The following is a 26,145-nucleotide window of genomic DNA, read 5'->3' on the forward strand; positions in this document are numbered from 1 at the left end:
TTTGTTCTGGCCTCTCAAAGTCATTGATTAAAGATGTGAAACAACTTAAGAAGGGTACCAGCATAAAATCTGTCTTGTGAGGAGGAAATTAGGAGTCTTAGGAAACAGAATGAGGAGGAAAGATCCTTCTAAGTAGCCCAGACTCTTACATTGTCATTTCTAAGGTCTGATGACCATCTGGTAGTCTCACTCATCAAAGTGTTTTGTTTTCTACTCTTACCAAATATCAGGAGAATGGAACAAACTTACTAGTTTCTATCTATTCTGGGAAATTTGCCTCTTAAAGTTCTCAGGCACCTTCCCATACTGGACTGCTCAGAGAAAAGAGGCTTTTTGTATTTAAACTCTTTATTTATTTATTTTTTCATTTTAGCTATATGCTTTTTTTCCTTGTTCCAGTGGTAGACTATCTTACCTGAAAAAGTTCTTTTCACAGCATGGGATACATGCTTTTATTCCAGCTTTAAGATATGTGTTTGTTGAGAAGCCTAATAGAGGGGTGAGCCTTTAGTGACCTCTCTTCTTTTGTAAAGCATGATTTCCAAATGTTGATAGATGGAGCAGTACTGCTCCATGAAACCATGATAAATTCTAGATGGAAATATAGTCATTGTTTTTCATTAAACACTTTCATAGTATCTATGAAAACAGCAAGTAAGACCGTTGAATGATCTGTTGGCTCTTGAGGTTTGGAAACTACTTGTCAAAAGGTTCTTGTGCTGTGTTCATTGCCATATATTTTCTAGTGTTTTGCAGTTGGATTGTAACCTGCATGACTAGCAGCTTTGTTAGTTTTGGTTTCTATTTTATTTTATTTTTTTTTTTTTTTTGTGATACAGTCTCCAGTTTATTAAAACATTTAATCTTAAGTGTTAGCTATAGGAAGAGGCTTCCAAACTACAGCTTTTGTAAGAAACTTCTGGAAAGAGCTATTAGTTCAAAAGATTAGAATGCTTTTTCTCAGCATGATGGCGAAAGTCCTACTGAAAAGGAAGATAGGTCTTAGGGGAAAAATGTAGCCATATTTGAACTTTAACACTTGTATTTTTGCTTATGACGTTTATTCATGTTTTTCTTTGATCTCCGTCCTGTCCATTCAGCCTTGTACTTACCTGTGTTTCACCCCTTCCTTTTCTGTAGGATTAATGAAAATATGACCTAGGAGTCCAGCAGAGAGCTGTTAGCTACAATATGGAGATAAAGCAGTGCAAACTACAGTTACTTCTGAGAGCATAAGCAGTACCTACATAATTATGCAGAATCTTGTGCAGGAGCAACAGTTGCCATGTTGACCTAAATTTGAATATAATGAATGTTTTTGTAATTGTCGTTGGATTTCTTTTTTTTCTGAATTCTTAACACCAAAATAAGTTTTTGTTAAGATATAATATGAATAAAACAGAAATGAAGCATCCAGAGTAATTATCAATTTTTTTGACAGTGTTGAGGCAGCTGTGGCTACTTTTGCTCAGGCTAGACCACCAGGTATTTATAAAGGTGACTATTTGAAGGAATTATTTCGTCGTTATGGAGATGAAGATGATGCACCATCACCACCTGAGTTACCGGAGTGGTGCTTTGATGAAGATGAAGAGGAAGATGATGATAATGGTAAAACAGGAAGCCAAGAATCAGAACCTGGGTCATCAAGCTCTTCCTATGGCAAAAGGAGAAAAGAACGCCTAAAACTGGTAATTCTGACTGAAAACTTAATATACTAATTGCTACCTTGAATTTCTTAAACTCGTAGTCACTAGTTGCTACATAATACATGCTGTATAAATCACAGTGCACTTGCAGGTGAGGAACTGATAGTATTGTCTCTAAACATGAGTAACAGGTAGATTCAGTGCAATCTTTCTTGTGTTTCTTATACGAACCTTAAATTTCAACGTTCAATACTTCAGCAATTCTTGTAAAATTTTTCTGATATAATAACTTTTTAAGCCTAATTTGGGATGATAAAGCACTTCTTAAATTTTCACTGTATCTTCAGAGGTAAAATATTTTGGTAGGTGTGTAAACTGTTTTTATTTATTTTTAGCCATGTGGATGAAATTCAGAGTAGTCTTAAATTTAGTGCTTGTTTCAATAAATATTCTTGCTTTTGAAAATTTTTAGAGAATTGAGAATTGAATTAGGAAACAGTGATATGTAAAAAAAACCCAAGGCAATTCTGAAAATTTATTTGCTTGAAATGATTTGAATTATATAAAGATAACTTAAAGAATGTGGCTGATCACTTATTGTGATTATTTTGCAATCAATTTGCATTATTACAATTAAGTTACTATAGTTGCTTTTCCTATGGTATGGAGCTGATACTCAAATAAGAAGAATATACTTGTATTGTACTGAAGATGGATGGCTCAGTTCTCTCCAAACTCATGATTTTTGTAGCTGTAAATATAGTAGGGAGAATATTGCTGAATGCAAAAATATGTTCAGTTCTTTTTGCATAATTCTGAATTATTTTACTTCTGTGCTGAGGTGTGCTGTTTGCAAACACTTGGAAATACGCGCATGAAATATGCGGCAAAAATACATTTTGTTGTTACTGCAACTGTTCGTTACAGTTTACAGATGGAATATGGAAGAAATTAGCCTGAAAAGAATACAAAATCTGATTCAAAGAAGCAAGATGTACTCTGAAAACTTAGTAGTTCATTAGTTGGAACAAAAGATTGTCTACAGTTGTAAATATCCATAAATAGTCAAAGTATTTTCAGTGAAATGGCCATTATATCCATTAGCCTTGTGGTGAAATACTGATGTTAAAAAAACTTTCCCTCAGTCACCAGACTGATTTTTGACTTACCTCTTGATGCATTAGCAAATGAGGTGTGAAGGTGAGGTCCAGTGATGATCTCCTTTCCTCCAGTACAGGAAAAAATCTGATCTATCTAACAGGAATCATGATACAGGCTTCCCAGGCTTTTTATTATCTGCCAATGTAGTCCTTTGAAAGCTGGAAGCTAAATTATACGAATAAGCATATTAATCACCAAAATGTAATTAAAGAGTAAGAGAATTTATGAAAGATTCATCTAGTTAATATGCATATTCGTATAATTCGGTTTTACAGCTCTGGAGGAACGTTCTTTGGCACGAAGACGAAGGATGGAGAGAATTCTTTACCATGGTTCTTGGCTGGCAGATTGGACTGCTCTGTAACTGAGTAGCGATGGATACAGTCTATTTGTGATTCCTTGTAGATATGTGATCCACAAGGGGAATGATTATCAGGTAAATACCTCTTGCTTAGATAGTCTGTCATTTTACTCCTTGTCCAAAGGGCTAAATTGTCAGCATTGCAATTAATATTATTTTTTTGCGACCAGTGTTTTCAGCGTTCTAATTTGACGACTCTGAACACCTGGGGTGGGTATATAGTGTCAAAGTAGAGCTGACTGGAATGCGTTTGTTCTTTGATACTGATATTCTGAAATTTTTTCATTTGGACCTAAATCTTTGCAGGGAGGGAGAGATGGAAGGTTTGGGGCTAGAGGAAGAGACGCTTTCCTGTCATCTCGTTAGGATAATTAATAGACAGACGTAACTGCCCAAATAGCCTATGAAGTGAAGTTAACCTGTACTCTGTTTCAGAAATTCTGGCCAGGACATCAGAAATTTTACTGCAGTCTCCTTCATTAAAACTTAAAATATTTTGACTGCAAGACGTCTTGACAACCTCTCTTTTTGCAGTATGCAGACTGTTGGGACAGTAAGAACATAATGCCATTCTGGTTTCTTTCATCATCTGCTGAATGTACTTGACAGGTTACAGGAAGTCTGCTCTAATCTCTGATGTTACGGAAGAAATCCAAACATTTTTTGACTTGTGCACACTAAAAATGATTGTAGCATTGCAGCAACATTATCAGCTGATGCTTGGAATTTCATTTTATCAAGAAAAAAACCCAAAATATTTTGTAAATAGGACAAAAAGTTAACGGTTCTAAGCCAGAACTTTCAAATTCCTCATGGGTCAGCCAGATCTTTTACAGTTTAAGGAAGAGTACCATCTGTTATATTCCCATGGAAATTGCGTATTTCACAGGAAATACAGGGTGTAATACGTAGTGCCTCTGAAGTGGGTGGTTACGTCTCGATCCGGAAGAGATTGTTACTGTTCATGATTTTCCTCACAGTTCTGAGGGCAACTGTCCTGTGGTCACCTGTAAGACCAGGGAAACCATTAAATACTGTGGCTGACATAACAAAGATAATATTTATTGTTTAACTGTTGAAGTACATTGATTCTAAATATTAGTGACTGTTTTCCTCTATATCTAACCCACTTTTCCGTGCTAAAGTTTAATGCTTATACTTACTGTTCTGCCTGTAGATATGTCTTGATGAATATAGACAAAATTACTCTCTTATTTTGCAGCAACATTTTATGTACTTGAAAACTGGTGTCTTGTTTCCTTTCAGCCTTCTCCTTTTTCTTGTTAAATATTAATTTGTTCGCTTTTTCCTACATTATGTATTTCTAGGCTTCTAACCATTCTTGTCATTCTTTGTATTCTATCCTGTTGACTTATGGTTTTCTTAGACTATGGTTCCCATAATTGAACATAAGTCTCTAATTGAGGTCATCTCAGTGCTAATAGAGAATTATTATATTCCACATGTCTTAAGGCTATATTTCTGTTCATAAATCTCAATATAATTGCCTTTTACAAGACAGAAGGGCACTAATTCAGCTTTTGTCTGTTACTGCCTTTGTATCTTTTTCTCCAGTTGTCCACTTCTATATATTGGTACAACTGCTTACTCTTTATTAAGTACAGAACTTTGAATTTGTTTTTAATGAATTGCACCCTATTTTTTGCAGCCCAGCCGTAAAATTAAGGATAACATTGAATTCTAAAGCTACCACTACAGTCTATATCCCTGTTCTTATATTCGCATGTCACAAAACTAAGAATATTCTATTACCCAAGTTAAAGAAAAAGAATTAATTCTGTTACATCTGAAACAGACCCTATAGAGCCTCCTTACTATCTTCTTCCAGTTTGTTAGTGAAACACTGATAACTTTTAGGAATCTGGTTTTGAAATGGGTTGCTTTCCTGTTTTGTAGAAGTTTCATTTACCCCATGTTTTCTGAGCAATTCTATGAGAATGTTGTGCAAGACAAGATTTAAAGCCAATATCCAAAACGTGATATTTTCTGCTTCTCCCTATTCTGTGAAGCCTGTTTCAGCACAGAAGACAGGTGATTAGTTGAGCACAGTTTGTTCTTGAGTGAGAATCAGTACGAATTTGTTGTATTCTTTTTTGCTTGTACATGGTCAGAGCAGTTTTTGTGATTTGCTTCTTTGTTTCTAGGAGTAAAATATAAGCTGGTCAGTTTAACTCCCAGGCTCTCCTTTCCTCCCTTTTAGAAGATACATATTCTCTCTCTTTCTGATATGTTTTGAACTGTTTCTTGTCCTCTGGAGGACTCTCTTTGAGTATATTGGCCTTTGGGCAGTTCTCTGAGGAGCTGAAGACGGCTGTCCCTGCCCCAGGCCTTGTTGGAGCCAGCAGGGTCTGGGACATGCAGGGTTGGGGCTGTTCCCACCACTGCGCAGAGGTAGCTGAATGCAAGTACCCAAGTGGCTCTTGACAGAACTGAAGCGAACTTTCATGCTGTCTCAAAGTACAGTTTTGCTGAGCTAGCTGTGGGGGGGTGCACCTTGTTTTCATAGTGCTGTGCCTTAGCTGATGAATATACTTGAAGCTTTGCAGGAAAAAAGATCAGGCCTCTTTTGGTCTGTCCATGGCATTTTTTAATCCTCATATCGGATCAAGTCTCTAGATAACTGATTATAGTCTTAGCCTGCTGTAGTTGACTGAAATATTCTGCCTGTAGTTGACTGAAATATTCTGCCTCTGCTATCTTAGTGTACAGCCTCTTCTTCACCTTGGGTCCTCAGTGCTTTGCTCCCCCCTGCCTCAGTACTCTACGTTTTAAAATTGACAGCACTGTGTGGAGGGGTTACCAGGCTGCTTAGTTAGGGGAATGGAGAAGCATGCATGAGAAGACAAGAGGAACTTGGCTTGTTTGTCCACTTACAAGCTGTACTTGTTTCTTTAGTTCTCTCAAAATTGCACCCCTCTTCAACCTCAAAATACAAGCATGTATATATGCATATATAATTATTTACATCAAGCATGTGCTGCCTTTGCAACAGAACCTGTTGTGTCTGGTCAGGTGTTTAAAATCAGTAAACAATTAAAAGCTTTTACAATAAACAAAAACAAAGAAGCCACACCAGCTGGTAAGCTAAGTAACTGGAACCAAATTAGGATGTATATATATTTTTTTACATTCTAAGAAGCTAACACTCTTGCAATTTTGAATAATTCACTAACTTTTTTTTTCTTTCTCACCATACGGAGAATTCTCTAAACTGCACAAAATTATGTTGAGTGTGAAAGCAGCATGCAGCTGATTCCAGTTTGTCAGGAAACTTGATTGTACTATGCACTCTGATAGCAGCTCCAGAACCAGTTGTGAATTTGCTTAACTGTCTTTACTGGAAAAATCTACGTGAGTTACTCTCAAATGGCAGGCACAAGTTTCCTGTTTTTTGCGGGGAGATCTTTCCTGTGGCCTGCTTTTTGCTTTAATTTTTGTCCAGAGGGCCATTACATTGTGGCATTATTTTCTGCAGTGTCACAGCTGTCTTCCTTTGTTCTGTGGTGCGCTTAAGCAGTGCTTGAGAATTTGGCCTCGGTTCTGGCCAGCCATGTGCGGCTCCCTGCCTCACTCTTGCTGGTGCACACATTAAAAAAAAAAAAAAAAAAAAAAAAAAAAAAAAGTACAGGATAAGGGACACACCAGAAGTCTGTGGAGCTTAAGGTAACTAAGATCGTGATATAGCTTAATGCTTGTGGCTGTACTGTTCTCGGAGTGCAATTCTGTGATGCAGCCAAGGCAACCGTAACCAGGTCCAGGCTGCTAGTGGAAAGTACGGCGCTGCTTGCCTTGCCCACCTTGTGTACCTTCTGCTTCCCCTGGGCTGGCACTGATGCTGACTCATCCCATGATGATCTAGTTTAGGGTACTCAGTTGGCAGACAATTATTAACTTATGTTGTTGTTTTTTGCCAGCTTCATTCCTCCACTGGCTTAAGAGTAGAGCAGATGAGTGCCACGGTGTGTGGAAGAGGAGGGGAGCAAAAAGGCTCATTTCATCAATAGTGCAGTTAGATTTGCTAAGGCAAGTTTCAAGCATTTTAGAGAACAGGCAGGAAATATTTCTGTCTTCATTTGCAGGATTCATAGTTAAGTAAATATAACTTTGTGCTTTGATCTTCTCAGTCTGCAATGAGAATTTATATGAGATGTTGTTGAAATAAGTCTGGTAGGTTTGAGTTTTTCTGTAGAAATCTTTAATTATGGAACTTTCTGGGCTTTATGGCTTTATTGTGTTCTGTTGTGCAGAACTTGTCTTTGTTTCATTCACCATCAAACATTTTCTGGAAAACATGCATTATTTCAGTCTGAGTATTATTTTTAGTGTTCTTTTATTGATCACTCCTTAGGCTTTTTTATGGTTTTCAGAATAAGTTCTGCAAGGTAGTAACCTGGTTTAGACTGAGAATGAAATTATACCAGCATATTCTTACACAAATAATTTTGTTAGAAATCAGCTTTTTATGTTCTCAACTCCTTTTGTTAGGCAGTTTTTGCTAGATCAACTAAAACTCCTGAAATCTGGCACCATGCAAAACATGGAAAGCCATATTTGTTGTCATGAGTATATTCAATCTTTCTATTTTTTTTCCTTTCTAGTTTAAGTTTATTTTGAGACTTAGAATGTGCTAGACCTAAGAGGAGGTAAAATCCATGTGTTTAAACTTCTTGTACTAGAATTACTATCTCAAAGAGATTTAGAGGGTTTAATTTTTTGATCTGCTGAGATTACTGGTACAAAACTGGTGTCCATAGATGTTTCCCAATGACTTTAAACTGTTCATTACCAAGTTACTTAAATTTGTCTCACGTGCTCAATCTCTACTGTTTGTGGAAAGCTTTTATTTTCTATGAATCAGGGAAAGTGTTGGACTATTGATCTAAAAATACTGTTTAGGAATTTGTAGTCATATTAAAAAATTTTTGTTTTAACATTTCATAGAGTTCAGTTTTGTTCTTGTCTTCCAATTTGCTTGTTTTGAGGCCACACTTTCTGACATATCTAAAAGTGGCATCACAAAGATGTGAGAGTTTTATATTCTTTAATGTACATACAGTTTAAATTCAGATTCACATCCATATATACATGCCTTGCATTGGATTTTTATTGTATAATTTTTTGTATACTAAAGGTGTTTAATTTGATCCCTAATATGCAAGACCTGATGCTGTAGTTTGACATGGGAACTTTATTAAGAATATTATGCTGGATTGTGCATATGTAATAAATGCTGGATGGCCTATCCATTACCATTTACCTCTTCCTCCCACCCCACCAATAACTCATTTCACTAACTGAGTTCATAATATGGCTCATGAATAAATTTGCCGTAATATGGCAAAACTAAGATGATGGTATCGTGGTATTTGGAGAAGTAGTAGTGCTGAGGAAGACTGGAAGAAGTCTTTAATCTAGTACTGCTAGTGGTGGTCATGTATTGTAAAAGAACCTGAATCCGGAATTGACATGTCGACATTGTGTTTTAAAATGCAGAACAAAAAATCTCTATCACAAAGAGTTTTTGGCTTTAACTTCTAGTGTAGAGGATCACAGCTATTTTCTGATCTGCTTTTATGAAAACTTAAAATACTAATTATTTTATTTTTTATTTTTATTTTTTTTAGGGTGCAATTTTCTTGGAAGGAGTAACAGTTAAATGTGTGACCCAGGTGACAATGCAACCAAAGTTAGGAGGGATACAGCAAAAATGTCAGCAGTTCTGTGGATGGGAAGGGTATGAGAAGAATATTTACAGTTTGTTAATTTATACTATCTAGAAGTAAAGGTTATGTTTCTAGTTTTGCAGAACAAAAAAGCTCATTATAAAAAAGAAAAAAGACAATGAATTGCAGGTGAATTGCTACAAAAAACAAAGGAGCAGCCTCAGGAATGCTCAATAGTAAAACAAGTGAAGATCATACCTTCTCCTATGTAATGGAATGATCAACTGTTGAAATTAAGACACAAGATTCTAAAATTGCTTTTACACTGAGATTAATAAAATCTTTTCCTGTGAGTAGTTGCTATGCAAATTGCAACTGTAGTCTAGGCCAGTTATTTGTGTAAAATTTAATATTTATCCAAGCAATAGTCTTTTTCATACAACTGCAGTTACACTTTAGTCTTGAGGTATCGTATTCACTTTTAGTTCTTTAACATAGTTAAAGCCAACTTGAAATTGTGTCTAGTGTTAATGGGAATGCTGCTTTTAATGTTTCAGGCTGTAAACTTCTCTCCTTTTTTAAAGCAGAAGACTCGGGGAGTTGCTCATAGTTTTTTCTAACTTGCTGATGCTTAGAGATTAGTTTTGAATTCAAATCTCTCTTCCACTGAAAATACAACTTTGAAGTTCTACGTAATTCAGTTTTCTGTCTTGAACAAATACCTATGTTCTTATCAAAAAGCATGTGGATTCTCCTGCAAAATACCTTATTGGAGAAAATATTCTTATTGAAAATTAACCTTGCAGCAAGTCTACTACAAAGTATGACTTCTTTAAGTCTGATGTAAAAAATGCATTGCTTTCTGTGGCTACTCTTTGTAAAACATAAATAAACATGGTTCTTCTTTTAGGTCTGGATTCCCTGGAGCACAGCCTGTTTCCATGGACAAGCAAAATATTAAATTTTTAGAGCAGAAGCCATATAAAGTTAGCTGGAAAGCAGATGGGACTCGGTAAGTTTATTTTAAATGGAAAAAGAAAAAAACAGTAAATAGGGTAGACTGTATTTTCTCAAGAAAGCAAATTTTGTTGTACGATGGACAAAGTATATTCCAACAACAAAACTGACTTCAAAGTTTATTTTTTTTTGTTGTCTTGGTACTCAACATTTACTGAAGTTTGTAGTCTGCTTTCTTTATAGCAGCTGTTCTGCAGACTGATGGTTAAATGTATGTACTCTTGTTCTTCTCCATAACCCTTGCCTGTCAGTCAGGCAAGACTCACTAGGTCTTAAAATAATTCCAGGTAACAGTAAGAATTTGTTAAGCTAAAGAATTTGTTACGTAAAAACTAAATTAAAACTCCTAGCTGATTCTTCAATGGCCAGCTCATATTAGAAATTTCATAGGTTTCTTTTATTCATAACGTGGTCCTTTATTCAAACTTGTGTCTCTGGTTGGTTAGAGAATTGGTAGCTTCATGTTCTCAGACTGGTTCTCATAGTTTCTTTGTAGAGGTGATGTGTTCTTGTAACAGATTACAACCTGATCAGATTGATGTGTTGAAGTTATTCAATGTTATTAATTCCAGTTTGAAACACATCCTTATATTTAATATCTGGTTTTCTTTATGTTAGCATTTCAAAATAGAAAACTTTATGTATTACCAAATACAGAATGGCAAGAGACTTGAGAAACTTTTCTCTGATTGTAACTGGTTATGTATCTATCTCAACAGGATGGAATTCACTTGTCTAAACATTTGCATCCGGTGTCATTTTTAGGTGTCACAGGATGCTCTGCCATGTCTCCAGCTGTTAGTATGGAATAGTGCAAGTTTCATACAGGCTTTGTGTCGTATTGGCCCCATCCTGAATCCTGAATGCATCTGAGCTATTTTGTGGTGTCTCAAATGGTACTAGATGCCTGTATTTGGGCAGCTAGTCCCACCCAATTGTGACTGATTGCTGTAATAAAAATTGTAATAGGATTCTAGGGACCGACTCATTTGACTTATTTTCTAGTTTATATTTTGCAAAACAGAAATATTTTGCCTTAAGAGAGTCTGAGGCATTGCATACAAAAATCATAAAATTGTGGAAATGTTTGTTGAAAGGAATTTCTGATAGTTGTTTAATCTAACCTTCTGCATGAAGGAGGATTATTGCCAGCACTGCAGAAGGTTAACTGTGGCTTCTAGTCAAGTCTTGAAAACCAGTGACAGTGATCTAATCAGTGGCAAGGATTACACAGCCTCTGGATAATCTGTTCAGTGCTGCACCAGCCACCCAGGAAGGAAGCCGAACATCTCTCTGCACCCCAGTATCTGAAGTGAACCTTCTAAGAAACAATTTGTAGCCATAACCTTTTGCATCATTTGGCACTACTGAGAAGAGTTTGGACTCTGTCTTTAACTTATCCTTCAGAAACTTGTATACTAACATTAGATCACTGCTTAGCATCCTCTTGCCTCTCCGTGCAGGTCATGTCCTTTAGGCTCCTGACAATCTTTGTAGCTTTGTACTGAAGCTTTTTTCAGTTTCTTTACATCCTTCTAGGATCAGGGTCTCAAGAATGCATGTAGGACTGTGGGGTGGCTTACCAATGCTGAGCAGAAGGAGTTAATAAGTACTTTGATCTGCTGGCCACATTCCTCTAATGTAGCCCTGTATACAGAGCCTCTTGTTTAGTGACGAGAGCACACCGTTGGCTTATATTTAGCTTGGTGTCCACTGTACCTAAGCAGCTGTACTGAAAAGGGCTGGGAGTCAGCTGGTTACACTTGCAAAAATAGTAAAATTATTTCTCAATATACAAGTCAGAGAATTACTTCCACAGTATGAGTGATGGGAGTAAAACACCAGCAGCCAAATGCTAATAAACAAGGAATTCCTGTTTTTACTATCTTACAACTTCTACACCTGCAGTTACCTTTTTGCAATTTTAGTATTTCAACAATTACTTTAGCATTAACAAAATCTAATGATTTTGATCAAAATCACTGAATCCTCAGCTTTGTGAGGATTATGATGAAATGTGCTGTGTTAGCTGTTGATTTATTGAATGTTGTTGCTAGTGTAGGTTCAGCAATAGTTTTAAATGTTTTAGTAAATGCAGTCAGTATTGGATAACTCCTGCCATGACTAGGCATCACCTTCCCTATATTGGTTGGAACCAGAGCCCCCTAAAAGATGAAAGAAATTTAGCCTCTTAAGAACAGTGCATCCTGTGTGATGCATCCTCCGAGACAGGGACTCAAGGTGATTAGTTTGTGAGACTCTGATTAGAACATCTTTTACAGCGTTTCCTTTCTTTGCTTTCAGTCATGGAGGGAAAAAGTCATGTCGCACAGGTTTTTTTCTTCTCATCTTCTCCTTCCCCCCATAACTTTGGTGAGGGATAGAACATATTTGCTGGTCCAATGTGGTGTTACGGGAAATCACATAAAGATACTGTGGAGATACTGTGACTCTTCCTATAAGCAAATCTTCTGCAAATAAAATTCCTTATTTTCATAGGACATGTATTTTGAATATTTTAGTAGGTCTAAACATTTTTGCAATTAAAACCATTCTCTTGAGGTTTTGGAACTGTCATAAGCAGAGATTGAAAATTCTATTTTATTTCAGTGTTTCTATTTTCAAAACTAAAATAAAGAGTCTCAGGTATTAATGGAAATAGCCTTAATCTATCTCTAAATAGCATTCAGATCACAATTTTTCTTTTGACTGTGGGCATTACTGTGAAGTAATTGATAATGGCATTTATTACATCATGTAATATTTCAACAGTAGGAAGAATTTAAATAATGTGGTATTTTTCATTCATTTCAATAGTTTGATTTTTATTTCTAAAATATATTCTTCACATATGATAATATTAAAGCAATTGTAATCTGTGCTGAGGGGAGTAACTTCATTTGCTCTAAGTGAATAAAAATTAAATAACCTTTTAATCTGCTTTGACTTCATCAGAAAAAGTGAGGTTATAATTAACGTGCATGTGGTAAGAAAAGGACTGTTACATTCATTTCTGCTTAGTGTTTTAGACTAGCACACATGCACAAGTTAGAAAGCATCAGTTACATGAATGAGATGTCTGCTTTCAGAAAGAGGAGGTCAGGATTTGTGTTTTTACTGGTAAAGACTGGTGGTTTTGTGTATTGACATAGGTAAAAACTGTTTGGTTTTAGCACTGTGTAATGGAAAGCGTATTTCCTTTCATCCCTTTCATATCCTGAGACAAAGTTTTGATGCTAAACCAACGAATGGTATAAGTTGTCTTCTAGAATTTTTCTAAATTCGTATGCTCTCTGTATTTGAATGGTTTATTAGCTTGTGCAGAGCACGATGTGAAAGTAAAAGTAAGCTCGCAGTCTATTGCGTCCAAGCATTAGGAGCTGGCTGGGAATATTGAGCTTATTAACATTGACTAACAGTATGCACAACCACAAGAGAAATATGATGCAGACGTTCTCAGAAAGCCAGGTTATAGAAATAGGTTGTTGGGAGATCTGGGCTTATTCTCAGAGCAGTACAGGTGCACTGAAATGCTGCTGAGCGTAAACACACAAACCCAGCCAACTTAAACTGACCACCCAGGGAGCCGGATGGGAATCTTTGCACTCATTATGCAATTAATCTACATTCCAGATATACTGCTCATGACATTTACTTGTGAAACTATGAAAATATTGTTTACAAATTATTAGTGTCCTTGATGGGTGAGATATTGGCATTGGTAATCTTTGTCTTTTTTGGAATATCTGTCCTGAAGGAAGCCTTTGTTTTAGAGACTGATTTACAGTTACTTTTGTATGTAGTAAAGGCATTAGTTTATGAAAATGCTTTAGAAAAATCTAAATGTACTGCTTCTAGAAATAGAAATAGCAGAAAATAATTTTATGTTTTAAAAATAGTTTCTCTATAGAAAGCCATTTGGTATTAATCGAAAAAAAAGATTCATCTGCAATGCCTCTTGTGTGCTTTTTCACTAGCAAATGTTGTGTTCAAAACCCTGGGTCCTTGGTTAGTATAGTTTGATAAGATTTGGGACAAATTTTAAGAGGACATAAAGAAGTTAATTAGTGCTGTGCTGTAGGGTTGTAAACTATTTTCTTTCACATTTCCTTTTGTGTTCCTGTTTTCATTATGAAAAATATTTTGATATCATGTATTTTATGTTTTTCTTTTGTAAAATTGAAGTCTTATAGAATATTCTTATTTTCTTATTCAAGCGTATGGGATGCATACATTGGGAACAGTGAAATAATTGTATATAAAATAGTAGTGTACCTAGAAGACTGCCTTTTGTGAAAGAAATTAAATTGGGTATGTAATTTTGTATAATAATAGTTTTTAAATATTTTGGACATTACCTCCTGTATTTTTGACATTCTAGACGGCTACCAAAACAGAATAGATTTTGAAGAGTAGAACTGAGGAAACTAAATAGTTCTGTTGAATTTTCTTTATACAGATCATAAGGCAACTTAAAGCTGAATGTGGAGGTGCACAGACTGATAGGTATATTCAGAGAAGAGTGCTACAGAGATCCAGTATTAATGAAACTGAGCTGAAGGAGTGTGGTAAAAGAAAGATTACAGATGAAAACTTCATCTACCATTTGGACATTTAGACAGTGTGTCATGATAGCTATCCTAGTCAACAATGAAAAATGATTATAGCAATTTTTACTTTAGACAAAATTCCAAAAACTCTCCAGAGATTTAGGCTCCTTTTGCAATTAAACAGGTTTTCATTAATTATTCTGAATGCTTGTGTTGATAGTCATAATTTTCCTGAATTTAATATTAAGGCAGAGTGGAGATTTGTTTACTGATCTCCTGCTATTCTGAAACTATTCTGTTAAGTGTGTTTTAATATAACAGTCTGATATAACAGCTTGCCTATTACAAAATTATTTGACTTGCAGGCTTTATTCTTTCTCCTTTAAAGAATACTACTGTTTCATCAGCCTGATTGGATTTTTATAGAAGACTTGCATAGACTCTTATAGAATCTATGTAGTCTCTTATATTGACTTACAGAAATGTAGATATTTAACCAAAAAACCTTATTTCATACTTTCTCACTTAAATAAAACATTCTGGTTAAGAAAAATAGTTGTTCAGCTTAGCCAAACTTCTTACATTCCACCATTGTTAAAATGTGTGTTTTGTTACTGCCACAGTAGTTTTCTCAAGAGATTCCACGGTTAAGCCCTTTTTGTAGGTTGTCTTAAACTGGTGTATAATGTTAGTAATTTCCCTGAGGATTTTTTTTTTTTTTTTTTTTTTTTTTTTTTTTAGGGATCTATTTTTCCTAATGATTTCAGCTGGAACTGAATTTTGAATTTTTACCTTTATGGTTTTAAGAGCTGTGTTTTACAGTGGTAAAACAGTGCATGTTTCTTGCTTTCTTAGTATGGCCTTATTTTTCTTCCCCTAATAAAAAAAAATCATAAAAGTGCTGTTTAACATTTTGCATTGTCTAAATAGTGTGTAATTGATTAGTTAAATTATTTGACCATAGTTCAGTCTTAAAGTATTTTGAGGGATTTTAGTTGGAGTAGCATCATATACATGTGTGTAAATAGTTTGAGTCTGATTTGGGTAGAAACTCATCTTCTTTCAGTCTCATGGAGATCAGAGTTCAAAAACTTCTGGATTGTCCTTACCTAGTCTGTACTGATTCCCTGTGTATGTCTGCACTGGTGTTTCCGCTTGTTGCTTGCCTTGTTTCAGAGCCCTTGTTCCACAAGCATCTCCACTGCACATCACCTTGTTCTCGCTGGAGCAAGCCAATGTCTTTGCTCCAAAAGGAAACTCAAATACGTTTATCTGGATGGTTTGGTCCAATTTTTAGCATAAGCAAGCAGTATGGATAAATACTTGTCTCTTCTTGCCTTACTTGAAGGCAGTCCTTCAGTTTTAGTCTTGCGCTCGCAAATACTCCTGAATGCTGTATGCAAGGCATACAGCGGTATGCCTTAGTATGTAGTATGTACCCATAGCATGTGCTATAAAAACTAGCACTCTGGTGGTACAGCTTTCTTGTCATTTTATACCATTCTAAAATGAAAAATGACAGCAAATGTTTCAGGACTGTCATGCCTCCATGGGTGTAAAGAAGCGTATGAGGAAGTCCTGATGTGTAACCTGATAGGTACTGAAGGCTGTTAAGATCTGATCTCGTTTTCTCCTCTTTCTTTAGAGAGGGACTGTGACAAGGGTGAGCTGCGCGCTACATACGGTGCTCCATGGAGCACTAGTAGGATGTGGCATGGAAGAGATGTTCACAGTTTGTCTGCAGCTGTGGGAGGTATCTAAGCTCCCACTGCAGTCAGTGCCTTCTACAGAGTGTTTCAGTTGGGCTTGCAGCAGGTATTTTGTGACTGATTTTCTGAATAGCTCAAGGTTTCATTTTCTGGATTGACTGGATCTCATGAGCTATGATAGTAACTTATCAAGCTTATGTGTAAACACATACCTGCGTTCAACTCAGATATAGACAATTGAACTTTGAATTAAAAAAGCTTTGTAGTTCACTTATCATTGTGACCCTTTGGAAAAGCATTCAATTTGTGCCAATTATTTGCACATATGTAAATATTATATGTAAGCCGTTCATTTCTGAGGAAAACAACCACTTGTTAAATAAAAAAGTCTCTGCAACTATTTTGTTTGGATGGTGTGAATTCTGTACTGTACATTTAACGGAACAGTTGTTAAACCTCTGATGTCTTAAAATATTTTAATCCTGATCTATTCACGAGGCACAGAAATTTAAAGGGCAAATTGAAAAATTTTCCGTACTAAAATGATGCCTTTTAGCTTTGTTAATACAAGTATATGCTGTATGTTAGCAGTAGCTACAATCTATAAATGGCTTTACAAATGCATCAGTTTGTGTAGGGCTAGGCTTCAGACATAGCAGTTGCTATCAGGATCAGATAGTTGTTACAGTATGTTCCAGGCATACTGCACGACTCCGTTACCAACTTTGTACTGTAAAGTGATTAGCCCAGGTGGTTAGCGGCTCGCCTGTATCCCTTGATGCATGTCTCATTAATAATGTTTGTAGCAGATGTTTTGTTCTAATGAGTGGAGCTGAATATTCAAGCAGGAGTAGTGTAGGTAAGGTGTGAGACACTGATTTTCAGGAAAAGGCTATTACCACTAAGAATAAAAAGCTTTTAAATGTTTATAGAGTAATTCAAAGTAATACTATCAAACAGAACTATATTATAAAATGTTAAAATGTGACCTGAACAAGATGCAAACTGTTAACAGCTTTAATAATTTTCCTAAATTTGTGTGGGTACCTTTTGTTTTTCACTTCTGTACACATTCAATTTTAATTAGAAAAAAAAAGTCTTCGTACTAACATGATGGGGGTGTGATCAAGAAGTGTTTTACACTCTTGTGTAAAGGTACACTAAATGTTTGCATTTAGATCTTTGTAAACCATGAAATTCATATGAACATTTTTCAAATACAGTAGCATTTGGCAAACACTACCTGTTCTGCATTTCTTTAAATAGCTGCCTTGCCATAATTGAACAGTGATAGTAGGGCTTTGAGATTTGACAGATGGCTTTGGTTTTGGTGCTAACAAGAAGGTTTAGGGCCATTTGTCACCGAAAAACATCAGCAAAGAGCTTTTTTTCAGATATGAATCTCACCTTTCTGAGGGGCTCATTTCTGGCCCTAGATGGATAATGTATCAGTGAATTATGTATTTCATTTTGGATGTCTTGTTATGTAGTTTTCTGGGTTATACTTTTTGCCAGTCTTGGCATCAGGAAGGAAAATTTGCCTCACAATGATGCGATGGAGTGAAGACTTCACACTAGACTCATCTGGGCACTTTCATACCACACCTTCCCTCCTGTTCTCTTTGTCTTTCTCCCTCCTCTAACTCCCATCTTAAAAATACGCACTTTAAATATTTACCAACTTTTTGCACTATTGAATGGTAATGCTGTGTAGCTCTTACTCTGTTGGGGTATGAAGTTATGGTCTGAAGTTTTAAAGGACAAGTGTTCAGAGGTTTGGATTTGAGCTTGTATTGAATGGACTTTTCAGAAACAAATGCTTTTATTATAGGAGTGGCAGGTTTTGTGAACAGCTAGAATTTAACTCAAGTGGTTGGATTCCAAGCTAAATAAGCTTTATTCAAAGCACATGCTTATGTAACTGAGCAATGTGCAAAACCTCAATTGCTGAGTTGCTACATGTTGTTCATGTGTGTATAGGATAGTTGCTGTTCAAACAGGGGTTATTATTTTCACTGAGTATCTCAAAGAAGTAGTTGTAAGAGTTTTTCTGTTATACCTATCAGACTGTCAAATAGGATGACGTTTGAAGAGATGTCATGAAATAGAAACCTTAGTTAAAATGGTGAAGTAAGTGTTGCGGTTTCTTTATTCCTAACTCTGCACCACCTTGTTGTACCCTACAATTTTAGGTCTTTATTAAGTACTTTTTGTTTACATTGTCCTTGCTTTTAACTATTAGGCAGTGTAGTTCAAGAAGACAAACTTGCATGTGTTTAAACTATTTCTGTAGTTCTGCTTCTACAGTTGGAGGAACCTCGGTTTAGGATGAGTCTGGAATCCACAGAGGATTTATTTTGCTGAGTTTATGTTGAAGCTGGAATCTACAGAGGATTTATTTTGCTGAGTTTATGTTGAAGAACATATTTAATTTGGAGGTAGCATCTGTTCTGTTTGGAAAAATGAAGTTGTGGAATTCACTGAAATAGTTGTAATAAAGCTTTTTTATCCCTCCAGTCTAGTGTAAAAGCTATAAATAGCTTTTATAGCCTATAATACTAATCATTGTGGAGCACCTGCAGTTTAGCTCTGAATTATGAGATGATGATGTTACAGTCTTAAGCTTCTGCTAAAGCATGTAGGGGTCACATCTGTCAGTTCTAAAGTTGAGAGTAGTTTAGCTTTTTACTGGATTCTAGATTGTAAAGTGATGCTTGTTTTTCTTTCAAAACTGGCACTGCTTGATTTATGTTTTTTGAGAGGAAAAAAACTATATAAGCTACCTTTTCTCGTGATTGCTGAAAAGAGCAGTAAAAGTGCAGTTCATAGATGGTGGAGCACTCTAAAATCAAATTTCATTTTCAAAAAAGCAGATATCTGATTCATGGTTTTATATATTGTATTTAGGTAGGCAAGGAAGACAAGATGGGAGGATGAAGCAGGCAAGATATATTTTTTGAGTAGAAAGTGGGTTTTTTTGTTCTTTTTTGTTAGATGGTTTACGGATTTTCGTTTATATGTACCTACGACACAGTCAAGACTCGAGGGTGTTAACAATGAAATGAAGGAGTAGAATGATACTGTTGGTTTGGTGTCGCTTTCCTTGGCGGCTAAGAAGTGCTGTTGGTATGATAGCATACCGTTGAAAGGATGTGTTTTTGTATCTGTGAAATACCAGACTTGATGCTTCGTAATTTTGAAGAGTAACTTAAGTCTTTTGAAAAGTACTACTTAACTAATTATTCATATAAGACTGTTTGAATATTTGGACAGGTTGTCTACTAAGCAAGCTCTTTTGATTATAAAGATTAAATATATTAAAATGCAGTAGTTCGTGTTATGAATACTAATCTTAGAGTATTCAAATGTAGTCCTAAAATGTAGTCCTGAAGTGTTCTAATTAGATCAAGATAAATGGTGTGCCTATGTGTGTACCTGACATCCAAGCTGTGTGCATCAGCGATTGCTCCCCCCTCACCTTTGCTTTTCTCATAGACCATTTTGGGGAGTGGAACACTGTGTCCTATGCTGCTGGCTCTGGTGGGGTGGGGGGACTCTGGGCACGTTCATGAAGTGTAACTTACTAAGCTTGCTCAGAGAAGAATGAAATTCAGTCTGTAAAGTAGACCTACATAAATATTTAGGGTAGCATAAATATTTAGGGCAGCACTTTTCACTTCTTTCAACCTGTGAGCACAAGTGACAGTTCTGCTCTTCTGTGGCTTATGTCATATACATAGACTGAATAGATCTAGCATAAATTCTGGCATTGATCAGTTCAGAGTTAAGAGTGCCTGCTTTTTCAGTGTTGTGATACTTCTTTTCAAAAGGAGTTACATTATGGACCTTTTGTGAGACACTTCATGATTCTCCTGTTTGGGAAAGGAACTGCTTGTTGATTGAAGCTGAATTCATTTATGCCATGAGTATACATCTGCATAGCACCTTCTTTTGCATTTTTGAGGCCTTTGATTCAGGCGTGAATTTCCCTCTAAATCTGCAGGATATTTTCAGAATAAAATTTGCAGAGAAGGGATGTAGTCAAAGTTCAAGAAAGCTTGAAGCTGAATTATTTGCAATAAATATTAATATTTATTTTTGGTAAGAGAATCCAGTGGTTCATTGCAGCTTGAGATACCAGGTAAATGGAACACATGATTAGCTTTTTCAAAGAAGTAATCAGAGCATTTACATTGAATAAGAATTGAGAGGATACTTTTAGAAGACTTAAGGAAACTTTTTTTGGGCAGTTGTTTTCTAATGGTGTTCCTCCACAGGATATAGAAATCTACTTTAGTATGTAGCTGGCCACTCAGCATTATTAAAAGTTAGGTAACGCAAAATGAATCTGTTTAAAAAAAAAATCTGGTAGTACACAAATTATAGATCTGGGTCACATCTTGTCTAGTTAGTTAACTACTCTTCCTCTGTTTTGAACATTGGATACTTTATATGAACTATAAGAATCCTGAGTGTATATTAGCTATAGATAAATGTACTGTTTGTTGTAGGTCAAATCATGAATAACAAGATGACTAATTTTAGCCCACAAGGTTTAATATCCTTTAAGAAAGAAACAAAAAATGTGCAGCACTCTGACTTAATTAAAACCCTGGATGGCTGTCAAGAATACTATTCACTGTAACTGGAGGGTCTTTTTTTTTAACTTGTCTAAATTCTTGTTTTTACCAATTCTGGTGCAGAATTGCACAGTCTAATAATACATTATATAGAAAATATATTTCTACATTGGTTTTGAATTTGCCATCTGTTAAATGCATCTTTAGTTTTGATTTATAAAACAGGAGGAAAAAAAACCTTTGAACTAAGTGTAAACTATGACACTTTATTGAGAGAAGCAGTGCCAGATTCTACACTAACTATGCATGAAGGCTTTTTCATGCTCTATAGCAATGCCATTATCTCTCATTCAGAAGTTGATTTCCCTATTAATGTCAGGTGCACATAGTATCCCAGGTGATAGTATGTCAGTAAATTTCATAGTGATGTAGTGATGCAGTATTAATTCAGTATGCACCCCTATTAGTTATGCGACCTAATGAGTCCTCCCCCTCCCCTTTTTGGACTGCAGCTGCACTTAAGTGCTCTGGTTGACCTTTGTAAAGTAGCTTTTTTATCTGCTTTCTCAGCCAGCAGTTAAGTTGCAATATAGTAAGGGTGGGTGGGTGGGTGGTCTTAAATACCTCTGCCAGCCTGAGCCTTGGTACTTTTGAGATACTGGAATTCCATCGTTCATTACTGCGGCTTGGGGCATTCTAAAGACTTCTGTAGGATATGTTGTCATCTGCAGATTTACTGCTTTGCTTTTTGTGACTTTTGGGGTTGTGATAGTCGCAAAAAAAAAAAAAAATTTCAGACCTTGAGTTGTCAAGGGAAGCAAATGAAAAGGGAAACTCTGTCAGATTTGATGAAAAGAGAGTGGTGGTAGGCACGAATGAGAAAAAGAATGTGATGTTGAGTGACACAACAGTGTAGGAGACTGATGAATGTTAAAGGTAATGAAGGCTGATTACCTGCATGAGCTGTAGGAGGATGTCCTTTATCCTACAGTGGTAACTTATACAAGGTGTACGTATGCAGGGAATACCACCTTAGAGAGTTTTGCGGAAAGGAAGTTCTAAGATATTAAATATGCAGATGAATTTGATGAATGATATGATATTGAAATTAAGCATAGCCCTTTCATTGTAAAATAGGATGTAATCAACAAGAAAAGAAAATGAAAATTTTCAAAATTAGTATCAAGCCAGGGTGGCAAGTTGGAGTTGCTTGAACAAGTGCTTCAGAACATGAATCATACTGGAATGTATTTCTTGAAGTTAGCCATTGAGATAGCAGATACAGTAGGATAACTTCTTTTGACTGGAACGCAAGTACTGAAAAGAACGCATTGTTTGGGAGAGAAGCAAAATAAAACTTGAAGGATAACTTTTTATTTTCTTAGTAACTGAAGCTTAGAAAAATGTCATGGGATTTGAGTTTTTTTTTTTAATCACCATAGGATTGTTAAGATAAACTTCTGCATTACTGCTGAATCCAATTTCATTAGAACTGTCATGAGCATGCTTCAGTAATGTGAATTGTGTGTCTAGATTTCCAGAGATGTTATAGGAGCTTAGCCAACCTAGCCAGTGAAGCCTAGGGAGCTGCTCATTTTTCCCTAAAACAGAAGCCTTACAATTGGAAAACTTAATCAGAAACTGCATTCCACTCTCTCTTTCCAGGGATTGATTGGAGGAGAAATTGATTGATTGCAGTGACAAATCCAGGTGCTTCTGGAAATAATAGCAGATACATTTATTTACCAAATAGTGGCCTAGCAACTTGGTACTTTAGTATTGACGAAAACACACAAAACAATCAAATCTTGCCTGTGGAAGATCAGGTTTGTTCATTGATGAAAGGTTCTGTTTTAAAGCATTTTGATTGTAACGCGAGATAAAAATGGATCAGTGATGCAGGTTTCCCCTTTCAGAAATGGCAGATTTGGATAAATTAAGGGAAACTAGCTAGTGGAGTTGGAACTGAGGAACACAACTTTCAGTATAGAAGAGGAATGAAATTTCATCCAAGTTCAAACAGTTTGTAATTTGTATATTTGTAAAGTGGGAGTAATATGCTTTTTAGAAAAGGAATAGTGGTAGATCTTGGACATCTAGACTTCAGCAAAATTTTGATGTTCTTTAGATTATTGTAGGGACTGAAGCTAATGAAGATTATTACTAGCATTTTAAGGTAGATAGAGAACGAACTGATAGAAAATATCAACATGTGGCTTTGGGAGAAAGTATTTAGAAAGCTGTAATGGAAGTTCTCGGTGCTAGGTGTTCAGACTAGTTATTCGAACAAGCAGATAGGTGGTTGTTAAGAATTTTGAAACAGCAAACAAGTATGTTCTGATGAGCAAAGAAAGGAGACAAGTCAGTACAAGGACTGGAAGACACTGAAGAGTGAAATAATAAAATTGGAAAGGAATAATTTGTAGAAAATGCAAGGTCATGAATAAGAAATATTGGTGCTGAAGGCTGTTAATTGGAAATGACTGCCAGTCAGAATCTAGTTAATTTTTAGGTTAAATTGGCAGAGAGCGTGTTGCTGGCAGAACTTATTCTAGAAGCAAGTGAAAGAAATATAAAGTGTTGGTATTTTCAGAGCAGGCTAAATTCCAAGGACTTGGGTTTTTTTCAGAGTTTGGATGACCAAGTCAAATGTAATTTTACAGGTGTTTATGTGCAACTATATTTTATGCTGTTTGCTGTGTTACTTGCTTGTAGAAATGAAAATGTGTTTTCCAATAACTTGGAAAATGGTATTTGTGACATAACGGTTGGTAGGCTAATAAAAATATTGTTTGCCTTTTGTTTACACACTGGAAATAATGTTGCTAATCTCCACATAATTTCTCAAATTAGTGCCCCTATATTCAGGTTTTGTTATCCTTCAGGAGACATAGTATGAAGTGGTGACCATTGCCAGCAGCAATTAATATAAGAAAGCAAGCTGAGCCTTTCCCATTTATCAGGACTTTAGGGTGTATTGCTCCATCTGCCACAGGCGAACTTCACACTCATCTAATCTAAACTGTTACTCTAGACTCAGCACAGTCTGGATTCAGGCCAGGATAGGGAACTGAAAGTGCTTCAGTGACACTGATAGATGCTGTCACAGAGGGCAGTGAGTGATTAATTTTCTTTCTCCTGGGCCTTTCTACAGCATTTGGTGCTTCTGGCCAGAAGGTGATGATGTCTTGCCTGAAAGGAGTGGCAGGGTCCAAAGTGAAGTGGTAAAGTGGCTTGAACCCACCCTGTGGGATGGTGTGGCAACATGTTTATGCTTTTGAAGTGTTGCCAGTCGTTAAAGGAAATTAAGAAGTAATATCTGATATCCACAACAAGATTTCACTGTTGCCTATCAGCAAACATATTATTAGTATTAATATTAATTGCTATTCTGAAATGGGTAATGCTTTTTTGTATGGGATGCAGAGCTTTCACAAAACTGAATTCCAGCCTGAGTAATGAACTGCTTGGGAATGAAGAACTATCATGTATTTTTCACGGAGAGTTAATGGTGGAATTCCTTACCTTTTGTGTTCTTTTAATGTGATGATCGAGACATAAGAGTATTGAAAAGAACTATAAAAATGATAGCCTTTTGAAATAATAATAATTAATCTTATTTCATATATTTTGTCTAATGAAATAATATGGGACAAAGAAAGCTCCTGAATTTTTAAGCCTCCTTTAAAAATAATTTCCAATCCAAACACTATTTTTAGATTTCTGAAATTTCATTTTGTATTGAACTTAAACTCAGAAGATGAGTTCTCAAAGTTTGAGGAAGCTGGACTGTATATGTATATATTTTTATTATGCCTAAGTTTATAAAACTCTTTAAAAAGTACAAAATAAACAGATGTAATTTTATGGTAGAGTAATTGCTGGGATTGTGAATGAGAGAAGTAAGTTAAACGTAAGTAGTAATGTACATCATAAGATGAAGTCAGTTGCAAAACTTCTCTGAACTTGTAGGAGACCACCAATTTCACCATAAATGTTTCTGGCAATTGCTACGCAGGCTGTTAGGCACTGTACTGAGGAGCATTTTCAAAGCCAGCTTTATGAACACTAGTAAGCTGGGAAGGAGGAATGAGGCAGCATGCTGCAGGGGTTGCAGGGGACGCTGCAGGGGACTGCATTTGGAGTTTGGGAGACACGATTCTGTTGCTGGCTTGCTGAATGACTTTAGGTGGAGGGAGACATAAATAATTTGCCTGATTTTGCCTGAAATTATATTTCTCTGAAATTCTCTTTAATAGTTAGTGATGAAATACACTAAGCATTCATAGAAGAGGGAAAATTGAGCTCTTAAGTTATCATTTTCACTGTGGCTTGAGTCAGCCTTGGAATTGTAAAAAACAAAGCAAAAATCCCAAACCCTGCAACCCTAAAAAAGGAAATTTAATAAAATCATTCTTCTACCATGTATGTTTTGTGCCCAAATGGTATGCACTGTGTAAACAGCCACAGGAGATATGAGGAAGCAAACAAACTTGGGCCTCTGAACCAGTTGCTTTGGACATGCTAAAAATAATTGACTTTTGAGGAGGAGACTGAAACTTTTCAAAATGATGTTTTGTTGCTGACTTTTTTTAAAGTTCCAAGATGAAAGTAATTAATATGCTGGTTGATGATTTGGAGATCTGCTTGTCTAACGCCAAGAGCTGTAACTTTTTCTTAATGAAACTTTCATCCTATTTCATGAATTGTCCTGTCAATGCTAATGTCCGTTAGCATTGCTTAGGACCAGAAGCGAAGGAAAAGTGGCTTCCAGTGGAACTTCAGGTTACACTGTTTGTATAACTGCAGGTAAGATTGGTCTGTGTGGACAGCGTAACCCTTTCTTCTCCAAGTCCTTGTCAGAACTTTTGTTAGGAGGAGTATCAGCTGGGCTGTGATGGCAGTTTGGAGAGCTGCTGTTTGTTGTTCAAGGACAGTTCTCCAGCTTTACGTATAGTTAATGTAGGTAAATATGCAGTTTGGTTATTACTGTTTTATTGCTGTTCCAGTCTTGCTGTTTTATTCACTTGTTTTAAATTCAAATTGTGCTGTCTGATACAGGGACCATGTCATTTTGTGTCCTTACAGGGACTCTAATCCAATGGGACCTAGTTCCTGATTGGAGCTTTTGGGTGCTTGCACAGTAGAGATAATTAGTAATAAATGTACAGCTGTAATAACATGGGTCTTTCACGGTGTGCGGTCCAAAGCATTAGTTAAGCTCCTATACGCTGTTTTAGTTCCTACTGAATTTGTGTGAGAAATTGCTATTCGTCCTTTTTAGTCTGTGTGATGTTGTCCACAGAAGCTCACTTCCTAGTCTGATGTAAGTGCTTAGGCTGATAATATGTTAATTAACTTCTTCAAATATATCCTGTCAGGGCATGTCCTGCTAATATTCAGAAATTTACTGATCAGCAGTTTACAAGATTAC

At 36.0% G+C, this 26,145-nt stretch overlaps 1 protein-coding gene across 3 annotated transcripts in view; it reads left to right on the forward strand.

Annotated features, from left to right (window-relative positions):
• Positions 1–26,145, forward strand: part of RNGTT (RNA guanylyltransferase and 5'-phosphatase) — a 196,693-nt gene that overhangs the window by 20,288 nt on the left and 150,260 nt on the right. For all 3 annotated transcript variants that reach the window (XR_009958007.1, XM_062572774.1, XM_062572773.1), the window contains exons 6-8: positions 1,442–1,691; positions 8,817–8,926; positions 9,766–9,867. Coding sequence is in view for 2 of the 3 variants with exons in the window: in XM_062572774.1 (XP_062428758.1) it covers positions 1,442–1,691; positions 8,817–8,926; positions 9,766–9,867 (462 nt within the window). In the remaining variant the exon portion in view is untranslated. The remainder of the gene's footprint in view (positions 1–1,441; positions 1,692–8,816; positions 8,927–9,765; positions 9,868–26,145) is intronic.

Source organism: Rhea pennata, chromosome 3 (assembly GCF_028389875.1).
Source record: "Rhea pennata isolate bPtePen1 chromosome 3, bPtePen1.pri, whole genome shotgun sequence".
Classification (NCBI taxonomy): domain Eukaryota; kingdom Metazoa; phylum Chordata; class Aves; order Rheiformes; family Rheidae; genus Rhea; species Rhea pennata.